Here is a 23,563-nt window from a genome sequence, read left to right as displayed (position 1 = left end):
AACAACAAGTCTCACAGTTTGTTGTGAGATGCTACTAGTGCCAACTCAAGCAAATTGATGAACAACGGGAGGACAGTGACAGTGAAGGTGACAGAGACACAATGTACCTCAAGTGTTACTAAAATATTTTTTGATAAATTGTATCTATAATCAGAGATTAATTATAACATGTGAAGGACCAGAAAATATTTAGGCTTGGTGTATTATGAGTCTCTGTCATGACTAACTTAACTCTGTAGGAGCTATGCACAATATGTAAATAGTGTGTATGGCTGTAAGTCAATACAACTTTGTTTACAAAAGTTCATGAACCAGAGAGTCAACATCTAACATAGGAAGAGAGGTTAACTAATGTTTAGTGCAGAATGACCTGTCTTTTGTGATTCTGTCCACCAAGGTTTCTTGAACATAGCACTTCAGCACACAGTGCTGTCAACCAGTTAAGACTCTAGTCTTGTATTTTTCTGAATTAATGGCTTTGATATGCAAATAGCACTGTCTTTGTACTTGTATTTACTCCCTCTATCTTTAACCTTCACTTTCCTACCCTGTTCCTCATTTCAGAGTTTCTCTCTGCTTCTCCCTGATGTCTTTGAATGATCTAAAATCATTTCTTTTCTTGTCCCTTAATCCTGACAAGAACATTTCCAACTCTCAGGCTGCCGCCTCCTGAATGTGTAACAAATCAGGACTGTCTCATTTCCAGCTGCTCTCTGGGTTTGTCTTTTGAGTGTACAACTCTGGTCCTTCCCAGTCAGGGTCTACAGGTCAGATCCATGTTTTAATTAGGTCAACATTAGGGACTGGCAGCATAAATATGCCTTTTCAACTTGGTGTTTGCACTGTTAATGAACAAAACTAACCCACTTCTAACTCATGCTGTGTGTATTCAAAAAGTGTGTGTGGCCACTCGCCACGTGCCATCAGTGACCATGAGCCATTTCCCCACCCTGACCTGCAGACATCACCAACAAACACATGAAGAAGGGAAGGGTCGCCAAGCTGGCAGGTGAGCAGTTACCGTTTATTCGAATTCGCGTCTGGCCATTTATTCCATTCTCCCCGGATGCCTATTCCAATCTCAGTGGTGCCCCATTCCAGTCTCACACTGCCCCTCATTCCTGTCTCCTACTTTCCCCATGCTCCTCTTCCCTCTCCCAGTCTCACAGCCTTAGTCAAGAGCCCAACCTCCAGACTTGGGTAGCAACTACACATTGGTCAGATAGCACAATCAACATATGTAAAGCTCTTCCTTGGGTGGGGTGGGGGGGGGCAGGGAGCTCTTCCAAGACAAAGATCTCATCCTGCTAGGAGATCTGCTCAAGGGCAGAATTTCATGTAAGGGCATATTTCTCCTTTCCTTAGTCCATAACCATTTAAACAGTGACCTTACGCTTACTTCTTAATAATCTTTCTAGTCATTTTGTATGGACAGAGTTAAGAGATATATTAAGCTTAAAGGGTGATTCTACTGGGAACAACTCACTATAGATTCCAAACTACAGTTCTCAGTCCAGATTAGTTCTTCCTAACCATAGTAGTGTCCTTGTCTAGTCACTTCTCTTTGGGTCATGACAAAATTTGTCCACAACCGTGCTCTAACTTATCATAAATTTTAAGGCACTTGGCTTGTCCTGTTCCGATGTAAGGGTAGCTTACAGCTTGCCGTGGGCCTATCTAGTCCCTTCGTTGGGACCCTGCTTTTGGGATGCTAGGGACTAAAGGAAACTGAGGCTTAAGTCGAGTAAACATGACAGATGTCCAGGAGTAAATATTATTTCGCAGCTAATTAACTCCCAAGTTACAAAAATACAGCATTAACTATCTATACAAAAGGACATTGCTCTAAAATAAACTATGCAAAAGACAAAAGGGAAAGCAAGAAGCAATATTTGACTTACAAATACAAAATCCAGAGTCCTTAGAAGGATCTGACATTACAAGTCACAGGGTCTGATTTCAATATATAGGTGATTAACAGATAGGGAAACCAGAGCACAGAGAGAAAGAACAAACTAACGTTACACTACAATGCTGTGTACATGTTACAGTTTGAAAACATGATATTGTTACTTAATTCTTTCCACACTGCTAATTGGATTCTGGCTGTCTGCCAGGTGTTTGGGGATTTTATTTTGCTCTAGGAATTGCTCTTTTTTTGCCACTCACATCTAAGAATTAAAACAAACTCTAGTCAAATGAAAACATGTTTTATTTACAAGAAAAATCTGTACATTGTGTATACATAAAAATATACAAAACCAAAATAGAAAATATCAAAGTGTTCAAATGTGTACAAACACTCTTAAAATGTGACTCCTGGAAAATCTTAAGTTTCAATTAGTTTGAAGAGTACACATTTCATTTTTAAAAATTATTATACAAAAAATTCCTAAAACTGTTAAAAAAGTTTACTCATTTTCATCAGAAAAATTTATTGAGAGTAAAACAGGATGTGTGGTGTCATGTATATTAGATTTTTCATACTAGCAATGCACTAAATATGTTCAAACTCTATCTTGTAAGACCATTTCCATACATATTTCTCCCCTGGTCTTGCGATAGCACAGCAGGTAGGGCGTTTACATTGCACGCAGCCAACATGGCCAACCCGAGTTCAATTCCTTCACCCCTCTTGGAGAGCCCGGCTAGCTACTGAGAGTATCTTGCCTGCATGGCAGAGCCTGGCAAGCTACTCGTGATGTATTCAATATGCCAAACACAGTAACAACAAGCTCAAAAAAAATGGAGACGTTACTGGGTCTGCTAGAGCAAAATCGATGAACAATGGGAGGTCTTGTCAAAGTCATGAGCATTAGGCATATGACTGGGATACAATCTTTTGGTACTATGTTCTATCTTTAGAATGCTTTCTAATTTTTTTCTCTTTTTGAGGAGTCATTCCCACAATGCTCAGGGGTTACTCCTGGCTCTGCACTCAGAAATTACTCCTGGCAATGCTTGGGGAACCATATGGGATGCCAGGAATCAAATCTGGGTTGACCGTGTGCAGAGCAAGCACCCTACCCGCTGTGCTAGCACTCTAGCCCAAATATTTCTGCCATACTTTTGAACATAGCTATAATATGTAGAAAACATATGTTGGAAGACTTTTTTTGGCCATGCCCAGTTGTGCCCAGGGTTTATTCCTGGTTCTGTGCTCAGGGATAAATCCTTACAGGGCTCACGAGAACATATGTGGTTCCAGGGATTCAACAGGAATCAGCCACATGCAAGGCAAATTCCTTACCCACTTTACTGCCTTTCTGGCTCCAAAAGACTTAAATTATTTTAACTGGGCATATGATATTGGCTTCCTTCACTTAACATATTGGTGTTTGCATAATTAAAATAAAATGTATTGTAAATATTTCAGATAAAGTTTGATGAAGAGACAATATAAACCAAACATATAATTAGATACGCATATATACAATTATATAACTATATCTATATGCATAATTTTTATAACAAGAGTAAGAACTATATCAATGTCTTTAATTCTTTAAATTCTATTAGCCTATCATTTGTAGAGAAATATGCTAGATTTATTTTTTTTACTAAAAGGTTTCATTCACTTAATAAAACAAGAATCAAAACTTACATTTCCTTGAATTGAAAGAAATATCTTTCACTGACCAATTCTGTAAATAATGTCCAAGTGAAAGAAACATGCAGAATCATTTCACAGTGAAAAAACCCAGAGTATTAAAAAAACAGGTCTGTACCTGATTTGAAACCAGGTATATTTTTAAACTAAGCACTTAATTTCTAAATGTGGCTGCTTTTATTCATGAAATTACTGAGTAAAAGCTCTAAAGTGAGAAGTTGAAAAGACAATATTCAGAGATTATTTGGTCTCTGTATTTTATCATGTATTTCTCAGTAACTCCTCATCCTTTCTCTGTCTCTTCCCATAGTAAAGATAAAGGATAAGGCCAGGTTTCTTTGTCACCAGCTGCAAATGTACTGTGCACTGAATCTCTAAGGAAGGTTGGAGAGAACCTTAATCACATTTTTGACACAAAATTATCCCATATTCAATTACTCATGTGACACTTGTGCTCCATTTATTGCAGCCAACAAAGACATACTTGATTCAGTGAATACAGCTATTCCTGCCCAGAGGGCTCTGCCAATAGCCAGGTATTAATCTGTTCCACCAGAATGAATGAGTTCATAAACATGTAACAAACCACCTTACAGTAACCTTAAACAGCTACTTTTATTTCTCAATTTTGAAGACATCATCCTATAATTTCAGCATTACTTTGTCCAGGTGTTCTGGAAATAATGACTGGTGACTACTAGAAAGTATAGTACTGATAAAGTTTTTGGCTCAGAGACAGCTGAAGAGCACAAGAATCTAAGAAATGCTATAGCTAAAGGAAGGTCCTTCTGAGTCCCGCATCTAGGCAAATGACCCAGTAAATGAAAGATGTACAAAAATCCCTCATTCCTTCTTAACATAAATCCCTGATATTTGCATGCAAGTTTTTACTGACCACCTTGTGCTTCTACACACAAAGTTCTTGATAAATGTATGCCTGTAAAGACTTCGTGGGGCATCCCTGGTATTTCTCGGAAATAGTAGGAACCCTGAATCCATTAAACCTTGTCCTAGTATCTGGAAGACATATTGGGAAATCAGGAAATGGAACACAGATGTAGATAAGTTATCATTCCTGATTCAGGCATGCCCATTTTTTTAATCAAAATAACAATAAAACTTTAAAAAACAAGTGAAGTTATCTTGAAATGTAAAGCAGCAAAACAATGTTAGTCCTGAGAGTTAGGAAATGGCCAAGTTATGGCTTCAGGTTGCACCGTAATGATTTCATCAGCATCCCTTCACAGAAGTGAATGGAAAGTTCTGGAAGGGACAGAGACTGGGAAGAACAGAGTGGGAAAACTTGTATTGTTAACTCCAGAGAATGGCCATGTGGTTATTGCCACTCAGTAAATTTGACATACAATGATTTAATGTCTTGCAAAATACTGCCACTTGGGACCAATATGGCTAATATTAACTACAATACCTAATTTATTTGGGACTCTAAACAATTTAAACTTTTGAACAGAAAAAACTCAATCTATGATATAGTGAAATGTGTAATATATTTTCCAAATATTTAATGACCCAGATTCCCAACAGTCTTTAAGGCCTTTATTAAAGTTCAAAATTGTAATTGTTTTTTTTTTGTGACCTTTACTCTTTTTCATACCTCAATGAGATCAAAATTACTTAAAAGAAGTGTATGTGCAATAATAAAATGGTATTTAAAATATCTGAAATATTTTCTTGGAGTTTTCAATTGGCATAATTACATCAACCCCTATAAACTTCCCTCCAACCAAGATCTCATGTCATCCATGAGGATGCCCTGGATAATAAGGACATCTTACTAAGGTTGTAAGGAAAGGATGTTGTCTGTGAAGGTAAAGTCAAAACCATGGCATTTAAAGGCAGACCTGGCAGGTATGGGTAAAGCCAAGGCTGCAAGAAGGGGGTTCAGTAGAGCTATTTCACCAGAGTAAAGTTCACTGGCTCCACCGTCCAAACATGCAAATCGTAATGAAAAGTGACTTGGCCCACGTCTGTGTAACTTAACATGTGCAGGTGTGCAGGACAAAATCATTGAGTCTTCTCATAGATTCTGAAATAGGCTTTTGGTGTCTTAATTAAAACTTTACAATTAGTCTTTATTTTCCAATTATGCACTAATAAGAAAATCAAGGTGTCCTTTTTCCAGCCTGGCTTTTATAGCATGGACTAACCGAAAAACAGAAGCTATTATTTTCTGTAAGACATTATCATTGAAGAAAATGGTTCTCAGAATGCTGTGGAAATAAATGATTTTTCCAATTAACTTTCCTGATATCACACATTTGCATGGATTAAATTGCTGTTGTCATTGCCATGAAGTCTTAACTGCACCGGTGAGATATGTTTTGGTTATAAATTAAAATTAATGTTATAATTAAGTTATTCTAAAATATTTATTTAACTGTATAAAAAAGTTTTTGTTTTTCATTTTTAAATGTTTAAGTAATGAAAGTTGAGTAACAGGCTGAGGATGTGGCTCAGTGGTAGAGTGCCTGCATCTTGCGTGTGAGGCCCTGACTTCCACAAACCACAAAAACATGAAATAAAAATAAATATAACTGAATATAACTAACACACTGAGATGACAATTTTCTCTCAAGCTGCTAAAACTCTAATATATATATGTATTTCCTTTATTAAAAAACAATGACTGCAGACAATTCTATGTATGATTTTTGTTATGTTGATGACGTAAAATATATCTAAAAAAAAAACAGGGAAAGATTCTCTCTGGGGAAGTGAGGGTAGTTGGACACTAAAGTCTGTGTTCCAGTTCTTGACTCATATTTCTGGCCCAAAGAGGAAATTCTTAAATATCTGCCTTTTAGGCAGAACTAGCAATAATTCAGTACAACCCTGTCAGGTTGATAGCTGATAGTAACCTCCATGAAATTGAGTTAAGAGAAATACAGGTTATTGCACAGGGTTATTGCACCCTAAGTCTTTATTTTGATTGGGGGAAACCTTCTCATCAGACATGCTAAATATGTTAAATGCCAGTGCATGTTACTATGAGAGGATTTGGGGGTAGATGACATGTGGGGAGGTAAGGAGATAAAAAGTCCAGGGCACCCTGCAACTCCCTGACTGTACTGTCTTACTGACAATATTCTGCTCCATCTGGTTCATCCTGCATTTCTAGCTGGTTTAAGAAGTATTATGGGAAAGCAAAGTGAATCCTCAGTGGTAGCATACCAGGAAAAGCCTTTTCTTGGACTGCTCAAAGTGGGTGCTTTAGGGTTTTAGAAATTTGTCTGGATACAAAGAAAGGATTCAGCAAGCAACTGAAAGCAGAGATATTTTGAAACATGTGCACTTCCTCTGAGAAATTTCTGTTGTCAAACACATCTTAATAATAGCTCAGATATTTGTCAGAAACTCTAGAACCTTTAATGATGAATGCATGTAAAACTGACACACTAAGTGCTACAAACAACACAGCTCAACTTGAGTTTTTTTTCTAGGTAGAAACCACTTCATAAAGGTGTATATCACTGAAACCTGTAGCTGAAACCAACCCTGAAAGAGGTGTCCATAGCAGAAAGGAAGTTAACATTTGTTAATGTACAGCATTCATTTGTTATACATTTGCATTTTCCTGCAAACTATTCTCCCTTTTAAAAGATCTTTCTCAAGCTTTTATTTTAAAAAATTTCATTCTATATTCAAAGCAGTGATACTCAATGGCTTAGGAAGAGAAGAATTCTGATGGCCACCACTAAACTACAGTTTAAAGACTCAAGACTAACATTGCCTAAAATATATCTTCAAGTATTCTTCTGTGATTTATTGTACAACAGTAGTACCTTATTGCACATTCATCTCCAAAGGTGATTTCAAGACTGGGGAACAGCAGGATTGGGAGCAGGGCAGCGCACAGCCCGTAGCCCTGGCAGGACCACCTTGCCCTTGTGGTGCAGGTCCCCCTGGGCACCAGTGTTCAGACGCTGCACCAACAGCTTCTCATAGAGCAGTGGGTGGTAGGCTCCAAGTGTGCAGGCCGCGTCGTAGTACAGCTCATGGTAATGGCAAAGCTCCGTCTGGCGGACAGAAGGTAGATACTCATACACATGCACTTCACTGCACATAGACATCATGATGAGGATTCCTGATGAGAAAAAAAGAGAGACAGACAGGGCAGGGAGGGAAAGTGGGAAGGGGAAGGGGGAAATAGGGGAGGGGAAGGGAGAGAAGGGGAAATGGAAGGGAAAGAGAAGAGAGGGGAGGGGGATGGGGAAGGAGAGGAGGGCAAGGGAAGGGAAGGAGTAGGGAAAAGTGAAGGCAAGGTGGGAGGAAGAAAAGGGGAGGGAGGGAAGTGAAGGAGAAGAGGGAGTGGGGTAGGGGATAGGGGAGAAGAGGACACAAGGAGAGGGAAGTGTGGATAAAGGGAGGGAAGGGTGTGAGAGGAGGGGAAAGAATAGAGAGGAGAAGAAGGGGAGGAGGGGGAGTGGGGGAGAAGGGGAAGAGAAGGGGGTAGGAGAGGAGAGGAAGGGAGGGAAGAGGAGGAGACCGGAGGAGAGGGGAGGGAAGGAGAGGAGTGGAGAGGAGAGGAGAGGAGAGGAGGAAATTTAGCACCTAGTGAACTTCAAATGGGAAGTTAATATTTTTTTTGCAGTGATGATACTGCCAGTAATAAATGTTTGGCACCCACCTTCTTGTTATCTTGAATCTATTAGAACATTTTACAGTGTTATAATTTACATCTACATTAAGATGTAAAATTCAATCAGTCAATACAGACCAGGGGTTGATACTTCTAGCAACAGGAAATGAAAAGATAAAACTATTGAACTTAAGAAGTCATTATCTAGTGAGTAGCAGATTTACACCCTCAAAGTTAGAATATCACTTATCACATTTTGCATACAAGCCCATCAGTCATTTATCACGTTCTGCATATACCTACAAGCCCACCAAATTTGCATTTGTTGGACCATCATGTTCCAAGGAAACACACATTATAAACAACACTTACAAAATAGTTGCTGATAGGGGCTGGAGAGACAATACAGCGAGAGACTGAGTGGGCAGGGTTCTTGTCCTGCATGCAGCCAAGGTGGATACAGTCCCCATCATCCCATATGGCTCCCTGAGCCCACCAAAAGTGATCCCTAAGTACAGAGTCAGGAATAAGTCCTAAGCACCATTGGGTGTGTTCCCCAACACAAACAAAAAATAGTTGCCTGATATTAATGCATCATAAAATATTTGAAAGAACAGTACCACAGGACCCAAAAGGAAGAGAGAACAAAAGGGAATGCCCTGCCACAGAGGCAGGATGGGGGGATGGGGGGTGGGAGGGATGCTGAGACATGTGGTGGTGGAGGATGGGCGCTGGTGGAGGGATGGGTACTTGATCATTGTATAACTGAAACCCAAGCACAAAAATTTGTATGTCTATAACTGTACCTCATGATGTTTCACTAATAAAAAAATAAATAAATCACAATCACGATCATCCTTTTGTTCGTCGATTTCCTTGAGCAGGCACCAGTAACGTCTCTTTCTTCCTAGCCCTGAGATTTTAAAAGAGCCATTTCGATGCTCTTTCAGGACTAGGAGAATGAGACTCATCATTGTTACTGGTATTTGGCATATTGAGTATGACATGAGAAGCTTGCCAGACTTTGCCGTGTGGGCAGGATACTTTTGGTAGCCTGCCAGGCTCTCCAAAGGAAATATAAGATAATAAGATGTTGTGTGACCGCATTTGCGGCCAAGCGATTCTGTGAGCTGGGTTTTATACTCTCTGCGTCTTGACCGTTGATGGGACCAACCTGGAGCTGGTGGCAGCTGGTGTGTGTGACACCTCCCTACTGGAAGATGGGGGGGTCTGGGTGGAGAAGGCCCAGTCCCAATCTGAGTAGGCTTGGAGACCTCAGCCCTGGACCCGCATGCCTGGGTTCCTCTGCCAGTTCTTTCATGCATGAGGCATGAAAGGCATGAGGCAGAGTCTCAGCAGCTGAGGACCTCCAGAGCCAGCCACGGCCATGCTGGGACCACTCTCCACATGTCCAGACGGGCCTCATGCATGAAATAACTGGCAGAGGAACCCAGGCATGCGGATCCGGGGCTGAGGTCTCCAAGCCTACTCAGATTGGGACTGGGCCTTCTCCACCCAGATCCCTCCCTGCCATCTTCCAGTAGGGAGGCATAACACATGCCAGCTGCCGCCAGAGCCAGATTGGTCCCATCAACAGCCAAGACGCAGAGACTATAAAACCCAGCTCCCAGAGAACAGCACAGAGTCTCCTGCCCCCGCGGCTGGCTGTCCTCACGAGGGCCCCTTGGAGGGGGGAGGGTAGAGTTTCTCTCCCCCACCCCGTCGCCCTGAGCAGAGCCTCAGCAGCTGAGGACCTCCGGAGCCAGTCCAGCCATGATGGGACCACTCTCCACAAATAAATAAATAAATAAAAATATAAAAAAATATTTGAAAGAACAGAGACAAAGCTGGGGACATTGGTAAGATTTATATTAACAAAACTGTTTCTTCCCTGGAACCATAAGTATTAAAGTTGCTTTAATTAAGTTTTCTATTATTTTTAAAGGGAGATGTGCTTTGAACAACACCCGACAGTGCTCTGGGTTACTCCTGGAAGGACTTGGGGGCTGTATTGGCCGCATACAAGGCATGCTCCTTACTCACTGTACTATATAGTTAAACCTGAACTTAAAGGAGCTGCCTGGTAGACAAGGAGTGAAAGGGAAAAAAAGGATACTTCAGAAACATCAAAAGAGTTCACTTCAGTAGCCTGTAACTTTGTTTTTGTTAGTTTTGTTTTGGTGCCTGGTTCTGTACTCAAGGGCTAAGGGCACCTTGTGAGGAGCAGAGGAATAAACCTAGGTCAGCTGTGTACAAGGCAAGTATCTTTCCCACATACAATCTCTTGTTGCCTGAGAAATAAAATGGGGAAGCAGTACTGAAAACATCTCAGATTCATTATGGTTAATTTTAATTAATTTTTGGCTGTTACACATTTAGAAAACTTCAGTGTTGTCAAAATTTTCACAATCCTCCAATTAGCTAGATGCCCCATGTAAGGTCACTACCCATAATTTAAGAGGCTATAAGTTAGTATGTAGTGGAAATCAGTAAATGTGCTTCAAGCAGTATATCAGCTTATCTTTTAGTCTAATAATGTGCTGCTTTAATTACTACAGCTTTAGAGTATAAAGTCAGGGAATGCAATCTCCAAAAATCTTTATTTTCAAGAAAGGTTTGGCTATTCATTGGGTCTTATGTTTCTACACAAATTTCAGTAGTGTTTGTTTTAATTCCTTGAAGACATAACGGATTTTGGTGGAAAAACACATTAAATCTTATAGTGCTTTGGGTAGAATAGATATTGTGACAATAATAATTCTTCCAGTCCAGAAACACGGACTATTTTTACATTTCCTAGTTTCCTCTCCTATGTCTTTTTTAAGTGACTTACTGTTTCCACGGTATACGTCTGAAAAATATTAAAACATTTTTAAATATTTATTAACTGGACATGGTGCTTATTATTTAAAGAATGTCTAAGGGGGAAAGTGAGTTAAAAAGACTATTCCTTAAATTTAAAAACAGGTAGCACAGCAGGTAGGATGTTTGCCTTGCACACAACCGTCAGATTTGATTCCTCTGTCCCTCTCTGAGAGCCCGGCAAGCTACCGAGAATATCCTGTCTGCACGGCAGAGCCTGTCAAGCTCCCTATGGCATATTTGATATGCCAAAAACAGTAACAACAAGTCTCACAATGGAGACGTTACCGGTGCCCGCTCGAGCAAACTGATGAACAATGGGAGGACAGTGCTACAGTGCTACTACTAAACAGGTATGCCAAATCCCATGCCAAAATGATTATATTTACTTATATTTGGATAGTACCTAATTTTTTAGTAGGCTTCATATCCTTCCATCTGATTTTTGCATATATGTATTTGTCTTAGGAAAACATGTTTAAATAAGAATGGAATGCTATAGATAAAAAAGTATTCTCCCCACCAGTGCCCATTTCCCACCACCACGGATGAGTATTTGATCATTGTATAATTGAAACCGAAGCACAAAATTTGTAAGTCTACAACTGTACCTCCTGGTGTCTCACTAATAAAAATTTTAAAAAAAGTATTCTCAGAAGATCAAATCTAATTTACAAGGTTTACTTGAAGGAAGGGTTTTAACTGAAAAACTTAATTGAAGAAAAAAAGCTTGTGTTCTACCTCTAGATGTATCTCACTGCATCTATAAATTTAAGTACCAACACATGATTATTAGATATCTGATTTGCCATACACATTAGATGTGTACAAAGTACTCAGCCCAGCCCAGTTTTGATAATGGATTAGGAGTATCCATGGACCACACACAGAGTTGGACTTGGGGCTATAACTTGTCACAGTGGAAGATACAAGTCCCAAAAATATATAGGCAGAATCAAGGGAAAATCCAGTGCAAGTTTTTGGACTCCTAGAATCCTAAAAGCTTCTAGAATCCAGGAACATGGAATTTATTCAAGATTTCTTAATTCTTCAACCTACTGATAAAATATTGCCAAGAAGGGAAGCTGGTCATGTGAAAGCTGCTCTACCTGGCAGATACCAAAATTCCAAACTCCCAAAAGGGCAACTGCAGGTGTTCAACATAAGGCTTACAATTTACCTAAATAAAGAGGAATAGTGTATTTTTCATTTGGGAACCTTCCTGAGATCCAAGTTCCCATATGCCAGCCAAGGTTCAACCTTAAAATAAAGCCTTCCAAAGATCAGCAGTCAGCCCTGCCATGTTAAATCTTTTCTGAACAGACACTATAATGTATACATTCAAAGTATCACATTATACTAAGTGCATTTGCTATACATATGAAGACAGATACCTAGTTATCATTAAAATATTACTTTTAACTTTTTTGATGAATAGATTTACCTATGAGATGACAGTAACACAAATCTAGTAATTTATTTTCAAAACATAAAGAATTTTTACATTTAGTAATTATGCATAGAGTATCAAAATAACTTTCACCTTTTTGTGGGGGAGTTGTTTGGGCCACATCTGGTTGTGCTGAGGGATTACTCCTTGCTAAGGGACTGGGGAACCCATATGACCATATGGGATCAAACTTGGGTCTGTGTTAAATTACTGCTGTGTTAAATTACTCCTTAAAATTATCCTTAAAATCATCCTTAATATAATTTCATAGCCTTGAAAATGAATATAAACTTTGACTCTTGATAAGAAGATCAGTATTTAGATATTTTTAAATATAGCTTTGCAAGTCAATAAAATGAACATATGGTCAGCTTTTATAAAAACTTTATATTTCAATTAATGTTGTTTTTAGGCTAATATTCATAAATGCATCAATACAGTGAATTCATTTGGAAAGGAAAAATGTGTAAGTTTTTCTAGGAAATTATTAGTTAAAAGAAATTTATTTACCAAATTGCATGTCTAAAAATATTTCATAATGCAATGTAAGGGTTTTAATTGGTCTTAGCAAAATGTCACATTGGTTACTTAGCATATCAAGCAGTACATATACTTCTTTTTTGTTACAAAGTTTCTATAAGAAACCCATATTCAGATAAACACAAATTCTGAAAGAACTTCTCTATAAAAGAAGTAAAAAAAGGTAAAGGCCCTCCCGTTGATCGTCGATTTGCTCGAGCAGGCCCAGTAACATCTCCATTGGAGACTTTGTTGTTACTGTGTCTGGCATATCCAATACTCTCAGTAGCTTGCCGGGCTCTCCGAGAGGGGCGGAGGAATCGAACTCGGGTCGGCCATGTTGGCCGCTTGTAAGGCGAACGCCCTACCGCTGTGCTATCGCTCCAGCCCTATAAAAGAAGTCTCCATAAAACTATATTTTGCATGTATAGATATGTTTGATAAGTTTTGCCTTTGCCTAGTACAATATAATTATTTAATCTTTCTGGACTTGGGCCTCCCAAAGGAAGCTCAGAGCCACACAGATTACTTACAAAACTTGATCTGGAGGAAAGAACTAGGTGAAACAAGATACCCAGGTATACAGTTGATAATAGTTGTATACTGGATGCCCAGTGCAAGCCTGTAGGGAGCTCTGAGCCCTTTGTGAACCCAAAACAGCACAAAGGCAGGATGCATCTTCCAAACTGAAGGCAGGGTGGAATAGTGGTAGCTAAGTGGTAGCTGTTGTCCCTGTGAAACTTCCTTTGCACATTTTTACTACGTACAAATTCAGACCTCCAATGAACAACAAAGCATTTGCCTAGAGTTCAGGACAGAGAACACCTCATGTCAGTTTGAGTTTGATAAACAATGAAATGCAGACTGAGCAAACATCTTAGTATATATCTGAGTATCTGCTTGAGTCTGCATGATTATTGGGTACTTCTAAAAAGCAGTTCACAGTTGCTGCCCAAACTTGTTGGGCATTGACACCATGGTTAGGGACTGGCAAAGGCAATCACTGAGTAATAGCAGTTATCTATTACTCCCCATGGTAACAACTGACACAGGAATATTGTGATGGAAAATTCTCAGCAGCAGTCCAGAGCAACACAAATGCACACTACAGTTTCTGGACAGAATTTGTAAACATGAACCATATGTGGTCAAACAGTTGGAACCAAATAGTTGGGAACTAAACACAAAACTACTGAACTACCAGTATGTCAAAGAGGATATGGAAGAAGAAATATAAAGAATCCTAGAAATAAATGTCACTGTCCTCCTGTTGTTCATCGATTTTCTCGAGTGGGCCCAGTAATGTCTCCATTGTGAGACTTACTGTGTTTGGCATATCGAATACGTCATGGGTAGCTTGCCTGTAGTTGCTTTGCCTGTAGTTTGCCGGGCTCTCCAAAGGGGGGTAGAGGAATCGAACCCCGGTCGGCCATGTTGGCCACGTGCAAGGCAAATGCCCTACCCGCTGTGCTATTGCTCCAGCCCAGAAATAAATGAGAATAAAGAAATAAGCTATCAAGGCATATGGGAATCAGCAAAAGCTGTTGTAAAAGGGAAGTTCATAAGTATATAGGCATTAAACAAGAAATGAGAAAAGGCTCAATTAAATAACAACCTGACAACTCAAGAAACTAGAAAAACAATAAAAATATAAAATTAGAGTAAAAATAAGGTCTATAAAAATAAAAAAGAACAATGATATCAAGGCTGGTGTGTGTGTATGTGTGCGTGCGCGCGCATGTGTGTGTGTGTGTGTGTGTGTGTGTGTGTGTGTGTGCATGCTGACTGCCCACTGCAAACCTGTAAGGAGCTCTGCCATCAGGATAATTCTGCAGTGAAAAATACTGAAAAACCCTTAGCTAGACTCCATGAGAATGAAAGTAAGAAATAAATCAGAATAGAAATGAAAAGGAAGAAAAATGACACTGCAACACAACACAAAAGATCACACAATATTACTGTAAACAAATTTATGCCACCAAATTGTGGGAGCTAGAAGAAAGGGAACATTTTTTAAAAATCCTACAATCTCCTGACAGTGTCAGAAGAAAGTAGAAAACAGACCAGCTTCTAGCATATAAATACAAACAGTGATCAAAAGTCTCCCACCAAACAAAAACACAGGTTCATATGGATTCACCACTGAGTTCTTCCAAACATTCAAAAATGTTCTAATATACATCCTTAAGTTATTCCAGAAGGTTGAAAAAACCAAATTATTCCTAATGAATTCTATGAGGCCAGCATTATCCTGATACCAAAAGTAGACAGAGGAACAACTAAAAGAAAACCACTTCTGATGTACATAAATGTATAGATTTAATAAAATTTTAATGAACAAAATTTAGCAATATAGTAAATGGATAATTGCAACCAAGAGTGCAGTTATCCCAAGGATGTAAGGATGGTTCAGTGTACATATTAATTAATGTTATGTACTACATTAATAAAAGTAAAGAAAAGGGACAAGGAGGGAGACAGAGGCTAATGTTGCATGTGCCCAACCGCAGTCCTGGTTCAATAACTGGCATAGTCCTCTTAGAACTGCCTGACTGGTCCCTGGCACCACAGGGCCTTTGCCTTGAATCTAATCGGATGAGAATTGACCAAAAGAGTCTTCAACGCCCTGATCACAACTTGGGAGTCCCTTTCCAAGAGAAAGTAAAGAGTAATGATAAAACATGCTTTTATAAGAAGAAATAAAAAAAGACATGAAAAAATGAGGATGGGAGGAACTTATCTCAATATAATAAAAGCCATGTATCACCAACTTATAGTTAACATTTTCTTCAATGCTGAAAAACTGAAAATGATTTTACTAGATCAGACACAATACAATGATGTCCACTCCACTACTATTATTCAACATAGTAATGGAGTTCCAAGCCATACCAATAATACAAGGAATTCATTAAATGAATTCAAATTAGAAATCAAAATACCACTATTTGTAGATGACATATTATTACACATATACATTCCTCAAGACTTTGCTAAAAAACTCATCAAAACAAAAACCAATATTGTAAAGTAATGGGCTACAAAATCAACACACAGAATTCTGTGTACTTTTATATGTAAAGAATTATGTAAGGAATAAAAAAATTCCATTTATAATTATGTTGAAAAAAGTCAAGTACTGAGAAAACACTTAAAAGTAAAAAACTATTTGTTGACAATTTAAGCTATTATTAAAAGAAACAGAAGAAGACACAATCAAATTGTAACACATTCCTTTTCCACGGCAAAAATTAACATAATTAAAATGACGATCCTACTAAAGTATTAACAAATTGAGCACAATCATCATCAAAATTTCCATGACAGTCTTCAAGGAAATAAAATTAATATTGGTAAAATTTGTATAAATCTACATAATTCCTTGATAACCAAAGTAATTCTGAGGAAAAAAGACTAGAGGTAGCATTGCATTGCCTACTTTAAACTATAAAATAAACCTATGTTAGTAAAATCTGTGCTTTCTTCAGAATAAAGGCAAATCAATGGACTAGAATTGACAGACAATTAATGACAAAGAGGTACTTTAAGTGGTACAAGGAAAGCCTTTTCAATAAACATTGCTGGGAAAATGAGGCAGTAAAAAAAAAAAAAGTACTGCTATCTCACACAGAACACAAAAGCTCATTAAAAACGTATTAAAGACCTTGAGGTTAGACCAGAATTTGTAAAATAAATTGAGGAAAACAGAACTCTTTGCGATATTTACTGAATGGGTGTCTTCAATGATTTGATTCCATTAGAAAGAAACACAAAAGCAGAAACAAACAAATCAGACTAAGTAAAGTTAAAAAGTTTTTGGACTATTAAAGAAATGGCTAAAACTAAAGAAATCTTATTGACTGGGAAAAAATATTTGCACAAAAAGTATTTTGCACACAAAAATCATACAAGAGGCTAATATCCAAGATGCATAAAGAAAAACTCACAAACAACAGAAAGCTTGTTTTTTTCCAAAATATAGGTAGAGTTGTTGAACAGACATTTCCTCAAAGATGACATATTGATAGCCAGGGATATGAAAAAGTATTTATCAGCTCAGCACTGATTATCAGTCAAATGCAAATCAAAATAAGAGTAAGACAGCACCTATATCTCACTGGCCTATATTAAAAAGTTCAGAAAAAAATAAAACAATGGGGGCTGGAACGATAGCTCAGTGGGTAGGTGTTTGCCTTGCACACGGCCGACCCAGGTTTGATTCCCAGCATCCCATATGGTCCCCTGAGCACCGCCAGGAGTAATTCCTGAGTGCAGAGCCAGGAGTAACCCCTGTGTATTGCCGGGTGTGACCCAAAAAGCAAAAATAAATAAATAAATAAATATAAAACAATGCTTGCAGGAATGTGTTGCAAAAGGAACATTTGCCACAGTTGAGACTGCTACCAGGTTCAGCCTCAGTGGAAATAATGTGGAGAATTCTAAAAACACTGAAAATAGAACTGTTATATGACAAGATGAATCTATTTTTTGGCATCTATCCAAGATAATAAAAACGTTACTTTGGAAATATCTTTTTATACCTATGTTCATTGCAGAATCATTTACAGTGCCACAAACTGGAAACAAGTCTAGTGCCCAACAACAGATGAGTGGCTTAAGAAAACATGGTATTTATGCACAAAGAATACTTCTTAGTCATAAGAAAAGATGAAATCTTGCATTTCACTATAATTTAGATGGAGTTGGGAGGTTTTATGTCAAGCGAAATGACTCAGAAGGACAAATGCTGCACGATCTGATTTATATGTGGAAAATAGAATAGACTGACCAATAAAAACCACCAGAACTTAGGGGTTGGGAGGGTGGGGGCAATGAAGGAGGAAAACCCAATAAAGGACTTAGTGACTGCACACTTAACGGCAATACTTAAAGTATATTGGCATACTGGTGGTGGCTGTAGTATAGTGACACTGTTTGCCTAAATATTAATGTTATCATGAAACATCAGTATTTTTTTAAAAATAAAATAAAAAGTACACACATGCCATCCAAGAGGTATAAGAATCTCTTTATTGCCTCTCTGAAAAGGGGATTTTTTAAAAAATGTGTTCAGTGTATATATCAGTGTATTTTGTGAGCTCTAAGGATAAATACGGATTTAACAGAAATTAAAAGAAAAAGCTGTTTGGCTTTATTAACAAACAGCAAAGTGTCATATCTTACTTGACTCAAAACTGAAACCCTTGGGAATGCAGCTTAATAAAAGAGTCTATAAAAGAAACAAAAGTCTATGTCATCACATAAAAATAAGATATAAAAAATAAGATATAAGGGCCATGCACTCTACCCAGGTTCAATCACATGCACTTAATATGGCACCAAAGCATCACTAGAGTTACTCCCAAGAATGGGGACAGGATATCCCCTAAGCACTGCCAGATATAGTCCCAAAGAAAAAAATAAACAGAATATATTTCAGGTACCTTGATACATGAATATAAAACAACTCGATAAAAATTTTAAAATAAAAATTAAATATTTTTAAAAAGTCTAAATACTCAACAATAAAAGAAATAGATGAATTATGAATACTTATTTGATGTGTGGGCTGGAGCGATAGCACAGTGGGTAGGGTATTTGCCTTGCATGCAGCCGACCAGGGTTCGATTCCTCTGCCCCTCTCGGAGAGCCTGGCAAGCTACGAAGAGTATTTCGCCCACAAGGCAAAGTCTGGCAAGCTCCCTGTGATGTATTAGATATTCCAAAAACAGTAACAAGTCTCACAATTTGTTGTGAGACATTACTAGTGCCCGCTCGAGTAAACCGATGAACAATAGAACAGTACTACAGTGCTATTTGATCTGTCTCTTTTTATAGTGGCGATATCTGATGGTACTCAGTGGACCATGATGTACTAGGGATCAAGCTCAAGGCCTGCACATGCTTTATCCACTTGAACTATCTACCTGGTCCTTTATTTGTATCTTTTAGCATTGATTATATCTTATATATCATCTGACAAAAGTTAATAATATTTAAGAATATACTGTCATATTACCTAGCATAAAACTTTACAAATTCATTATACTAATAGTAAACATGATCTACTCTTTCTTGTGCTAAGAATATCATGAAATACAAAGGTGCTTGAGTAACTTGCTGAAGGTCACATATTTTGTTGACTAGTGGAGCCAATAATTGATTCTTGATTTTGCAGAGACTAAAGTCTTAGTGCACAACTAAAGTTATATATAGATAATAGATAGATAGATATACATATATGATGATAATGATGACCTTCATGTGAACCAACTGATTCAAAGGTGAGACTTTATAAGGTACCATAAAGGACAACTTCCTTTTACTTGTTCATTCAGCAAATATTTATTTTGCTCTTGTCATGTGGAAACATATATTGAAAAGGGGTCATTTTTTCAAACAGCATTGAGAATAAAGAAGCCAGTATGTGGTCAATATTTGATTTGAAAAGGAGGCTGGAGAGATAGTATAGCCATTATGTTGTTTGCCCTGCATGCAACCAATACATACTTGATCCCTGAAACTACATATGATACCCTGAGTAGTGCCAGGAGTGATCCCTGAGCACAGAGCCAGGAGTAAGCTCTGATAGCTGCCAAGTATGCTCCCCCTGTTGTTTGCAAATTAAACAAGAATAATTTATCTAATTTCGAATTAAGAATTTGTGCTCAAATCTGATTTCACTATAGTATTATGTTCAGAAAGATCTTTTTTCCCTATAGAAACTTCCAGTTCACAGATTCCAGTATAACTCAAGAACAAAACACAGTCCTCCAATTCAAAGCACTGTAATCAGAGACGAAGCTGACACAGACATATCTCAAGAGCGGAAAACTCAGAATAGCAGAATAGCGCAAAAACTGACAGAAACTGTTCTAGAATTCTTCCCTTTTATATCTTTTACATCTCTTTTTCCAGAATAACACACAACACATCCCACAGACCCTATACATCAAGATGGGCCTAAATGTTTGTATACCATTAGGGAGCTTACTGATATGGGGCTTTGGGTTGTTCTTGAAGGTACAAGACTACTTCTTAAAGATAATATACTAGCTAAAGCATTGTCCTGCATACTAGTAAGAACACTTTCCTGAGATCAGTGAAAACTGGAACTTGCTTATTTGTTCCCAGAGGAACAGCCTTTTGATATAATGTCTCATGACTATCATTATATCCAAGAATATGGATCCTAAGATAATAGAACCCAGCAGGCAAGTAAGTGAAAAAACAATTCATTTTATTTCTTTCGGCTCTTGGGCCACAGGCAGAGTGCTTAGGGACTACTCATGCCTGTGTATTTGAGTTCTTGCTGTGTTTGAGTACTTGTGACTGTTCTGTGTACTTGTGTACTGTTCCTAGTTCTTGCTGTGTTTGAGTACTTGTGACTGAACACAGGTTCTTGCATGCAAAGCCCTTTGAGCTATCTCTTTGATCCCCAAAATCAATTTTAAAAGACATTTCTAGCAAGAGGATATTTATTGCATTTTATATATCTTTCCGGAACATAAAATAAGTACATTAGCTATAGTGGAAGTAAATTTCATGTCATTAAAGAAACAAAAAGAAATAATGCATTGTCATCTAAGATCTAATGATTCTAAAATATAGAATTTAATGTTACAAAAGTATCAAAAGACAAAGATGTATTTCTAGTAATATTTATTGTTCTAGTAAGCACTTAATGATCCCACCTGTGTTTAAACATTTCAAAATATGAGAAAGTCCTAATAATTATTAAAGAATCATATGTTCTCCTAGTGAGTCAAATGCTTATCATTTTTACATAGCATCTATCAATACATACCCCAAGAACTAGATTACTCAAGTTTCACCCAATTTTAAATAGCTGCCATTAAAAATGAAATTGTGCCTTTTGGGATAAAATGAATGTGGTGACTATGCCAATGAAACACTTGAGGAAGTAGAAGGTAACTATCAGATGGTTTCACTCATATGTAGAGTATTAAATACTAAAACAAAGTGGCAAGATACAATACAAGACTTAGTAAAAACGATGGTAGTTACCAGAGGAAAGGGGGAAATGAGGTGGGGAAAATGGATAGCGAGGTCTTTTTAGTGGTGGATGAACTAAAACTCTGGTGGAAGAATTGCTGACCATTAATATCTCTTAAATCTACCAATATTCCCATTAGAAATAATAAAGAAGAATCTCTAAAGCAAGAACATAAAAGAGAAGTTCTCAAATTGCAGACCACCAGCAGCAGAATTACTCAAGAACCTATTAGAAATTAAGAATTATTTTTTTGGCTATTTGGGTCATACCCAGCGATGGTCAGCGGTCACTCCTTGTTCTGCACTCTAGTGTTACTCATGGTGGTGATTGGGGATCATATGGGATGCCAGGAAATGAACCAGGGTCAGCCACGTGCAAGGCAAATGCCCTTCCTGCTGTACTATCATTCCAGCCCAGAAATTGAGATATTTGCCATCTCCTCCTACTTATACAGTCTAGAGGAAGAACCATTTGACACTGTGGTGTCACTCTCCAGCATGGCACCGGACTACCAAGCTTGGCATTACATCTTTGTGTAGTTCTATCCCACAACAGTGCAGTCTAATTGTGTAACACACAGAAGACAGCCAATGGGTTGTATGACATCTTCCTTGTTTTTTTCTCTCTCTTGGATCTCCTACTCTGAGGAAGCTGGGTGCCAAGTTATGAGGACACTCAAGCCACCCACAAAGAGGTTCTAAGCCAAAGAGGAACCAAAATGTCAGAGCAAGCAGTCATGTACGTGTGCCATCTTGGAAGCATACTGGCCTGAGTCTGGACTGCTTGACTGCAGTCTCAAGAAAGACATCAAGCTAGTCATCCAGACAACATGCTTCCAGTTTTCTGGCCCACAGAAACTGTGAGATCATAAATGCTTACTATTCTTTTAATATCTAAGTTTAGCCGTACTTTGCTTCACAGAATTAGATGTGAAATACGCAAGCATTCTGGGTGATTCTGATGCAGGTTCAATTTACAGAAATACTGAACTAGAATATTCATTCATACTCCTGAAAATGATTTCATTTTGTACTTTGAATTTCTAGGTTAAGAGAAGGAATGCAATGTAGGGTAAACTCAAGGCATCCTGTTCATTTCCCTATTGCATCTGATGCAGTTGTAACTATATTTCTCTATGTGCATACACACTCCCATGATTTTCCCTCACTGCACTGAGTTCTAGTGGGTAGGATCTGTCCTTGGTTACCCTTGCATGTCTGAAGCTCAACCCTGAGTTTGGTCTAGAGGAATTACTCATTTATTATCCATTTGGTGATTACTTTTCCTTCCATTCTCACTGTCTTCCTCCTAAACAGTGACCCAGAACCCAAGAACAGACATTAGACCAGCAGCAGTAACATTGAAGAGGGATTCTAACTACCACTGACTACATTTCCATCAAAAGAAATATCTTTTGTCTTCAGAATGATCAGCTTTAGAGCCCCTCTATTTTTCACAGACAGACAAAGAAAATATAACGCAGAGGGGTTAGAAATAGAAGAAATAAGATGCAAGACTCCCACACAGGATGAGCACCAAAATGAAGGGGGGAAAAAAAGGATTCATGTGCTACACTTCAGGCCCTGACTTCCAGGCCCTTGTTCTAATGAGGAGAGCTGAAGGTCACAGAAACACAATAGTGCTCCTCTGGACTGAGAGACATACTGGTCCTGATGACTTCCTGCCTGAGTCACAACTGGGCTGTGAGCTCCAAAGTTCTGAAATGTCTAATCTCACTAAGCAGCTCCGCCATCGGTTCTTTTATTCAGTGACTGACATTAGAGGTGAATGTGTTTGGAAATAATGAGTTGCTGAGAAGTCACATCAATAGCTTTCAATTTGACCTTAGAGCATAGAAGGGTATTCATAGAAGAGTTGATGACAGAAAAAATTCATCATTGATTTTTAAAAATTCTTGTGCCAAAATAGATTGAGATGTCGGTGACATTCTTTTACCTATATTTAAGAGCATCAGCTAAATGATAAAAAAAGAAAAAGAAAAAAAAAGACTGACTTCCAGCAGACTTCTGAGCAAGCACACACAAAAAGGTTTAAAACTGCATCATCAAAAGGGTAATAATAGGGTACCCGAGAGGGCGCTTGACCTACTACTGGATACAGTGAGCCCAGCTAATATCTGACCCCCATCTTTAGGAAGGGGCTTATGCAGAAATATAGCAAGGAACAAGGGCAGAAATTGAATTTAATGGCAGGTTCTGTCTTCTGACCTATCTGTACTTTGGAGCACTAAGCACAACCTGCCAAACAGGAACTTTAATGTGTGCTTTATAACTTTTTGCTCTTTTTGTCATTCATTTAGCTCTTTCCTATACAGCCTCTGTGATGGCGGAAAGGCTTATCTACACTACGCAAATTCAATAGACATCAGGGGCTACCAAGAACTTGACCAAGGCACTGAAGTTTTCCTCTAACTATCCTAAATAATTTAAATTTAAATGTTCACGTGTGGTTAATAGTTATTCTATTGGACCAGAGAGTGCTAGA

At 38.2% G+C, this 23,563-nt stretch overlaps 1 protein-coding gene across 1 annotated transcript in view; it reads right to left on the bottom strand.

The window, feature by feature from the left end:
- Nucleotides 1–7,099: 7,099 nt before the first annotated feature.
- Nucleotides 7,100–23,563, bottom strand: part of ST6GAL2 (ST6 beta-galactoside alpha-2,6-sialyltransferase 2) — a 46,764-nt gene continuing 30,300 nt past the window's right edge. Inside the window, exon 5 of the mRNA XM_056125482.1 lies at nucleotides 7,100–7,715. Within this exon, the coding sequence (XP_055981457.1) occupies nucleotides 7,444–7,715 (272 nt within the window). The 3' untranslated portion in view covers nucleotides 7,100–7,443. The remainder of the gene's footprint in view (nucleotides 7,716–23,563) is intronic.

Source organism: Sorex fumeus, unplaced genomic scaffold (genome assembly GCF_029834395.1).
Source record: "Sorex fumeus unplaced genomic scaffold, SorFum_2.1 ptg000006l, whole genome shotgun sequence".
Lineage (NCBI taxonomy): Eukaryota > Metazoa > Chordata > Mammalia > Eulipotyphla > Soricidae > Sorex > Sorex fumeus.
The sequence above is the reverse complement of the archived record's forward strand: the minus strand, read 5'-3'. Positions and strand labels throughout refer to the sequence as shown.